Source organism: Loxodonta africana, chromosome 11 (genome assembly GCF_030014295.1).
Source record: "Loxodonta africana isolate mLoxAfr1 chromosome 11, mLoxAfr1.hap2, whole genome shotgun sequence".
Classification (NCBI taxonomy): domain Eukaryota; kingdom Metazoa; phylum Chordata; class Mammalia; order Proboscidea; family Elephantidae; genus Loxodonta; species Loxodonta africana.
The window spans coordinates 24,685,135-24,693,013 of NC_087352.1; the positions used below are offsets into that span (position 1 = coordinate 24,685,135).

General features: G+C 57.2%; 1 protein-coding gene across 2 annotated transcripts; it reads left to right on the forward strand.

Moving 5' to 3' along the window:
• Nucleotides 1-109: 109 nt before the first annotated feature.
• CCDC106 (coiled-coil domain containing 106) lies at nt 110-7,164 on the forward strand. Of its 2 annotated transcripts, none has more exons than XM_023543594.2 (6): nt 110-317; nt 931-1,128; nt 1,290-1,397; nt 1,513-1,689; nt 4,707-4,913; nt 6,139-7,164. In XM_023543594.2, exons 2-6 carry the CDS (start codon nt 1,098-1,100, stop codon nt 6,453-6,455), a joined length of 840 nt encoding a protein of 279 aa, XP_023399362.1. In that variant the 5' UTR covers nt 110-317; nt 931-1,097; the 3' UTR covers nt 6,456-7,164. The 2 variants fall into 2 exon arrangements, with proteins under 2 accessions (XP_023399362.1, XP_003406919.1); XM_003406871.4 differs by having other exon boundaries at nt 110-313.
• Nucleotides 7,165-7,879: the final 715 nt, after the last annotated feature.

Consider the following 7,879-nt stretch of genomic DNA (forward strand, 5'->3'; position numbering starts at 1 on the left):
CCCTGCTCCGGCCTCCGGACGGGAGGGAGATACGGGCAAGGGGCTGTCGCGCAAGTGCGGGCCCGGCCTCCCGCGAAGGCGGCGGTCCTCTCACGGGCCGGGGACTCGTGGAGGGGGCGGTGCCGGCTGGCCAGTACCGGACGAAGTCCAGCGTTTCTCCCCGCTGCGCCGCCCGGCCCTAGATGAGCCTTCCCGCTACCCCGCCCACGCGCGGATGGGTGGGCGCTTCTTGCGCCCCGTGACACTTTGCAGACGCTCCCCGGCGCCGGGCATGGGCGCCGCCGTTGGTCCCCGGGCCGGACTCCGCGCGTGGGTGGGTGAGCGCGGGGGACCCTGGCCCCTCGAACCCGGGGCATTGCGGGCGGGAGGTGGCCGCGTCCGCGCCCCCTATCTGGCGCCTGCCTCCATGGGGACCCCTGTCCACCGTCACTCCCCCTCCCACCCGCGGGACAAAGGGCGGGGGCGGGGGGCGCACCCCCACGCGTGACCTCGCGCACCGCGCACGCGACCGGGCCCCCCACGGCGGAGGGGGCCCTGCTTGCCCACGCGCTTGCGGGGGAGGGGCGGGGGGGCACCACTCGTGGGCTGGACCCCTAGTCTCTGAACCTGGAAGTTGGGGCAGTTTCCCCCTTGCACCACTCACCGAGGTGGCGCGCGATGAGGGGCCTTACCGTTCAGGCCGGGGTATCCCTGCTCTGTAGACCCCATGAGGATCCAAGAAATTTAGGGCCGTAGACTGTCTTCCTTCAACACTGTAATTTAAGTGCCCAGCCCATTTCACCCCCAGGACCTAGATGTCCGGGCCCCTGGCCCCCTTCTCCCTCAGACTCAGAAGCTCGGACCTCCAGCCTCCCCTTCCCTCAGACCCAGGAGTCCCCCCACTCCTCCCTCAGACCCAGGAATCCTGACCCCCAGCCCCTCTTCCTTCAGACCCGAAGTCTCGGCCTCCCCAGCTGCACCCTCAGGACTCCTTGCTTACCTGTAAAGAGTTGAGGCCCCAGGCCTCCATCCAGGTTCCTCCACCTCTGGCTGCTGTTTCTGTCCAGTGCGCCTGAGGTGCTCAGCTGCCAGCTGTGCGGTCTGCTACAAGCCCTGCCATGAGTGACCGAAGCAGCCAGTGGAGGACAAGTGAGGAGCCGGGGTCCCCTTCCCCACCCTCGGTCTCCACGCATGCCTGCCCGCGCACCCGCCCCTGCCCTTTGCCCTCCCTGGGGCTGCTGCAGTTGGGGGGCTTGTCCAAAGTGCTGGGGACTTGTGTAGGGTGTGACTCCTGGGCCTCTCCTCTGCAGTGAAGACAGACGATGAGGCCTTGGATATCTCCATTCCCTTCGACCAGCCACCCCACCTAGACTCACAGATCTTTTACAGTCTGAGCCCCTCTCGGGGGAGCTTTGAGGGTGAGCCGGGGGCGGGGGCGGGGGTGTGGAGGGACTGGAACCCGCCGGGCTGCCGGCCCCGCCCCCCGGAGTCCTGGGGAGTCGCCGGCACCCCCCCCTCCTCCCGCGTCCCTAGAGCCACCGGAGGCTGCGTCAGCGGCCCTGGCCCTGATGAATGGTGTCAAGGCCCAGCTGCACATGGCCCTGGAGAGGAACTCGTGGCTGCAGAAGCGCATTGAGGACCTGGAGGAGGAGAGGGATTTCTTGCGGTGCCAGCTGGACAAGTTCATATCCTCTGCCCGCATGGACGCAGGTAAGGGGAGCTGCTATGATCTGGTCCCCTGCCCTGCCCCACCCTTGGGTGCCCAGCTCTCCTACACTCGAAGCCCCACCCTTTGGGGCTTGACCCTGTCTGCTACTCCCCTGTGCATTTCCGGGACCCCCAGGCCATGCTTCTCTGCCTGCCTGATGTTCAAGTTTTCTTATTCTCACATACCAGGATTCAATTTCCAGCCAATGCACTTTCATGCACATCCACCATGTGTCTGTCAGTGGAGGCTTGTGTGTGGCTGTGATGTTGAACAGTTTTCAGTGGAGCTTCCAGATTAAGACAGACCAGAAACAAAGGCCTGGCAATTTACATCCAAAAATCAGCCATTGAAAACCCTATGGATCACAATGGTCAGATCCTGTTTCGCGTGGGGTCGCCACGAGTTGAGGGCCAACTCAATGGCAGCTAATGACAACTATCTGTTTTCTCCATCAATTCACCAAAGCACCCTGGCATATTCTCTCAGGACTATGGGACCTAAGAGTCCAGACTGCTCTCTCCTCGATTACTCTGGTCCCAACTCCTTAGGGGCACCTCCCTTCATGTCCTTGTCCAGGAGGCCCACTCTCATTCTCCTGGTTTCCTCTGTGTGTGTGTGTGGGGGGGGGGGCTGCCTCTTCATCTTAGCCTGGTGAGTCCAAATATCTGGCCTCCTCCTACTGTACCCCATTCCTATTTGGGTCCTCAAGGAACCTGTCTCTCTGCACACACATTGTCTGCTAAAAAGCACTAATTACTGTTGAGTCAACTTCGACTTATGGTGACCCCATGAGTGTTGGAATAGAACTGCACTCCATAGTGTCTTCAATGGCTGATTTTTTTGGAAGTAGATCGCCAGGACTTTCTTACGAAGTGCCTCTAGGTGGATTCAAACCTCCAATCTTTCAGTTAGCAGCGAGCATGTTAACCGTTCGCACTACCCAGGGACTCCCCCTGCGTGCTACCCTGACTACTCAGAGCTTCTTCCCCATCAAAGACCCTAAGCCTTTTCCCTAGCAGGTTGCTGGGGGATTTTCTTGGGGGGATGTCAGCATGTTGTCCCCCAAACCGTGCCTGCTTTCTAAGTGTCGCTAGCACATCCCTTTTCCTTGATCTGTTATAACTCATGACCCATAGCAACCCTTGGAAGGAGTTCTGGTGGTGCAAAGGTTAAACACTTGGCTGCTAACTGTAAGGTTTGAATCCACCCAGTGGCTTTGTGGAAGAAAGACCCAGCGATCTGCTCCAGCAAAAATGACGTTTAGAAATCCTATGGGACAGTTTTATTCAACTCAACGGCATTTGGGTTGATTAGGTTATAGGGTCATCAGGAGTTAGAATTGACTCGAGGGCACACAACAACAACTACAGTAACAACAACAGCAATCCTTAAGGGAGCCCTGGTGGCTGAAAGGTTAAGGACTCAGATGTCAGCAGAAAGGTTGATATTTGGAATCCGCCTAGTGGCTACAAGGGAGAAAGACCTGGCGATCTGCTCCAGTAAAGATTAAAACAAAAACAAAAACTCACTGTTGTCCAGTCGATTCCGACTCTTAGTGACCGTATAGGACAGGGTAGAACTGCCCCATAGAGTTTCCAAAGAGCACGTGGCAGATTTGAACTGCCAACCTCTTGGTTAGCAGCTGTAGTACTTAACCGCTACGCCACCAGGGTTTCCCCAGTAAAGATTACAGATGAGAAAACCATATGGGGCAGTTCTACTCTGTCACATGGGGTTGCTATGAGTCAGAATTGAGTTGAAGGCACCCAACAACAATAACCCTTGGATCTCCAGCCCCCTTCCCTGTCTGATACTCAGGCCCTCCCCAAGGCTGAGCAGGTTGGAGCATTTCTCCCTACAGGCTCGGCCCGGCACCATACTTACACATTTGAAGACCACCCCTGTCTGCTTTTCGCATAGCCAGAGCTTCCCTTTGCCAAATCTTTAGCCCACATTTTGGAGAATCCAGCCTCTAAATACCCACCCTCTCCCTCACGTAAATCCTGATGGCATAGTGGTTAAGAGCTATGACTGCTAACCAAAAGGTTAGGTTGGCAGTTCAAACCCACCAGGTGCTCCTTGGAAACCCTATAGGGCAGTTCTACTCTGTTTTATAGGGTCACTATGAGTCGGAATCAACTTGACAACAATGAGTTTGGTTTTTTTTGGCCTCTCTCACATTCAGCCCCAGTGGGGTCTCTTGCAAGACCCCTCAAAAGCCCCCACAGTCGTGTTAACCTAACCTGTTCTCAAAGCGTGGGCTAGAGGCACATGGTTTCTAGCATCTGCACTATTGAGGACCCTGGTGTCTGGGAATCCAGCCATCCTTCTGTGCTGGACCACCTCTCGCTGGAGACACCAGGTACTTAAGCTTTTGCCCCATGCTGATGGAGACCTGCAAGGTTCTGGTTCCATCCCGGTCAGTTCAGCTCTTTCCCCTGACAGCTGGTGTCAGGGGCCCCTGGTCTTCCTCAGTGGGAACCCCAGCAACGAACCTCTCTGCCCAGACCTGCCCTTTTGAGGGTCCCTGTGGAGAGCCTGGTGGAGTCCCAGCACGCCACACCCAGAGGGCTGTGGTCTCTCTCAGCACTTGCCCCCCACCCCACCTTGTCTTGCCTGCTCCCCGTGATTCTAGACCTCACTCTTCTGGGGGTCCCACCTAGATCCCTAGAAAACTCTTCCTCCGCTGTGGGAACCCCATGTTGTCACAGACCATCCCAAGGCCCCTGATGTCAGGAGCCTGCAGGCAGGCACCTGGAAACTGCTTCCACCCATGATGCCATCCCCCAAATCCCACTTCATGCAGGGGTCACAGTAAGGGCCTTAGTGTCTACTGTACCCTAGCCCTTGTTGAGGACCCCAGTTTTGGGGAGCCCAGCCTCTCCCCTGCCTGAACCTCTGGCTTCCAGGGATCCACCCAGGCCTCAGGAGCTGTGAGGGGATGCTTGGTCCCCATCCTGCCACCTGCCCTTCAGGCCCCTTCATTCATGTGTGTGTCTCTCTCTCCTCCTCTTCCCAGAGGACCACTGCCGGGTGAAGCCTGGGCCCCGGAGGGTTGAGGGGGACAGTCGGGGTGGAGCTGAGGCCTCCGACCCAGAGTCAGCGGCCTCCTCGCTCAGCGGAGGATCCGAAGAAGGCAACTCCAGCGAGAGGAAGAGGCAAAAGCAGAAGGGAGGCACAGGCCGGAGGCGCTTCAGCAAGCCCAAGGCACGGGAGAGGCAACGAGGTGAGTAGGGGGTCTGGGGTGAGTGTATGTAGGTATGAGTGTGTATACGAGCATGTGTGTATATGAAAGTATGTATGTGCACGAGTGTATTACCATGCGTGTATGTGACAGTATGTGTGTGCGTGTGCATGAGTGATATGTACGTTAGTGCGTATGTATGAGTGTATGATGTGAATGTATATATGAGTATATGTATGAGTTTATGAATGTGTGTGTGAGTGTATACGTGTATTGATAATGTATATTGAGTGTATGGAAATATGTTGGTGTGCATGTGTGTGCGTACACAAGAGTATGTATGAGTGTATAAGTGTGAGAGTGTATCTCAGCATGTATATGTCTGTGGAGGGGTTTGGGTCAGGTGGGCAGGGATCTGTCCTGTGGCCTTTGCAGAGGCCGTCCCTTCTGCTCTCCATCCAGGCCTCAGTCTTCCTATCTGTAAAAGCCTGCAGCTGGTTTCATCTCCCCCAGCCTTGATGTGGCAGGTCTGGGCCCTATATCCTTTACATTCTGGTTCGCCCTGCCAGCAGGATGATGGTGGGCATGTTCTTTAACCTTCCTCAGCCTCAGTTTCCTCATGGGTAAAAAGGAGGTGGCATTAGGAGCTCCCTTGGAGGGTGGGCGAACTCACAGGAAGCCCTTGGGATAGCACATTTCGTGCCTGAGCATTCACTGTTATGTGTCATTACTGAGCCGATGGCCTGCCTTGGGGCAGGATCTTTTGGGGGGGGGGGATGAGGGGGCAGCAGTCAGGAAGATAGTGGATGGTCTGGGATTAGGAGACAGGGTCTGGGGACGAAGTAACGTTTACCGAGTGCCCATGGAAAGCCTGACTCGTGGGTTTAATCCGAATCTCCGTTCCTTCCCTTTCCTCATCCTTATCTCTGGGACCTCCTCCTCCCATTTTGCACCGGTCCACCTTCTGTCTCATCTGCTTTCCCATCTCCTCTCACTCTTCCGCCTTTTTCTCCTGCTTTCTATTTTGTTTACCCATTTTCTTCTGGTTTGGGGCTCATCTGTCTCCATTTCCTTTCCTCTAAGTGTGCCTCTCAACCCATCTTTCTGTCCCATGTCTCTCTTTTCATTCCTCATGCCTGTCTGTCCCCCACATCTGTCTCTGTCCCCCCATGTCTGTGTGTCTCTTTCTATCTCTCACGTTTCTCTCCCCCATCCCTGTCTGTCCTCCACATCTGTGTCTGTCCCCCAACCCCACCCCACCTTGCAGTTAAGGATGCAGATGGTGTCCTCTGCCGCTACAAGAAGATACTGGGCACCTTCCAGAAGCTGAAGAGCATGTCTCGAGCCTTTGAGCACCACTGCGTGGACCGCAATACGGTGGCACTGACCACACCCATTGCTGAGCTACTCATCGTGGCGCCTGAGAAGCTGGCAGAGGTGGGCGAGTTCGACCCCTCCAAGGAACGCCTGCTTGAATACTCCCGCCGCTGCTTCCTGGCCCTGGATGAGGAAACGCTCAAGAAGGTGCAGGCCCTCAAGAAAAGCAAGCTGCTGTTGCCCATCACCTACCGTTTCAAGCGGTGACCGCCTGCTGCTGGGACATGCCCATGGTCCACCTGCCCTCTACCCTCAAATTCTCCCCACCCTGCTCTCCTCTGTCCTCCCCAGCCCCTGGAGCACATGCATGAGTGGGACCTTGCTAGCCTCTGGGACTGTGTGCGTGTGAGTGGGACTCTACCCAGTCTCTAGGGGTGCATATGTGTGAGGGGGATCCTCTCCAGGAACTCATGTACATGAGTGGGTGTTCCTCATAGGGCCTCGATGGGACCAGGTGTGCCTCTTTCTCCTGCAGACCTCCACTCCCACATCCAGGCCGCCTGTATATAGATCTGTCCCTCTTGCCTCCCACGTTTCTAGCATCCTCCTCTTCACTGGGGCGCTCACTTAGTTGGGCTTTCAAGAGCTACTACCCGGGGTCCATTTCTGCCTTTTCCTGAACACCGGCATCTTCCTCCAACAAGAAAACCCTTCCATTTGAGCTGCACCTGCCCTGCCATCCCTGGGCCTCAGTCCTCCTGGAAAGCGGCCTTCTCGGGAGCTGACTGCGTGCCGCCCTCTCTTGCTGGGCTGGAGAGACTGTATAGACCCGTCTCCACCTCCAGCCACCCAGACAGGCTGGCACGACCCGGCCTCCCCTGCCGGGAGCTTCCCACACCCATTCCGGGCCGCCCCATCCCATGTGCCGCAGAGAATTATGCAAAGAATTTAAAGAGACGAGAAGATTTGGAATAAAGCAGGCCCAGCCTCTTGCTCGGAGGGGGACGTGGTCGGGAGGGGGTGGCTGTTGCTACGGAGACGGTGACGGGGGTGCTGGGGGTTCCAGGAAGCAGGCGGTCAGGCGGGAAATGGGGAAAGACAGGGTGTAATTAGCCCCCTGCAGGCAGAGGTGGGAGGGAGAGAGGCAGCTGTGTCCTGGGGAACAGAGGGCACAGATCTCCGGAAAAGAGGAGTGAACACTGCCCCTGGGTTAGTTGGGATAGAGACCGGGCGGTAGCTAGCCGGACTCCGCGACCTATCGGTAGCATAGAAGGCTACCGTGGGACCACATAATCTCAGAGCGGATGTTTCCGCCGATCCGCCAGGGGGCGGTAGTTCCAGATGACCGGTCTCCCGGAAGTGCTTTCTTAGCTACCTCCTGCGCCTGCGCGGCAGGAGAGGGCGCGCGAGCACGCTGAAGCGGTTGCTGGGACAACCAGCAGAGGGCGGACTGGCTTAACGTCCGGGGATTATGTATCTTCGCGATAGGAGGGGAAGATCTCGCGCATGCGCGCAGGACACTCTGGCGTCTGCTCCTCCCGGGGAAGTCAGAAATCTCGCCTCAGACTGGTCTCTACGAGGGCTCCGCTTCCGCCCTGCGCAGGCGCACAAAGCCGGGCTGGCAACCTCCGCGGCGGCCGCGCGTACCCTTCGTCCCGCTGGCTGCTTTTGTTTCGCGCAATCTCATTAGG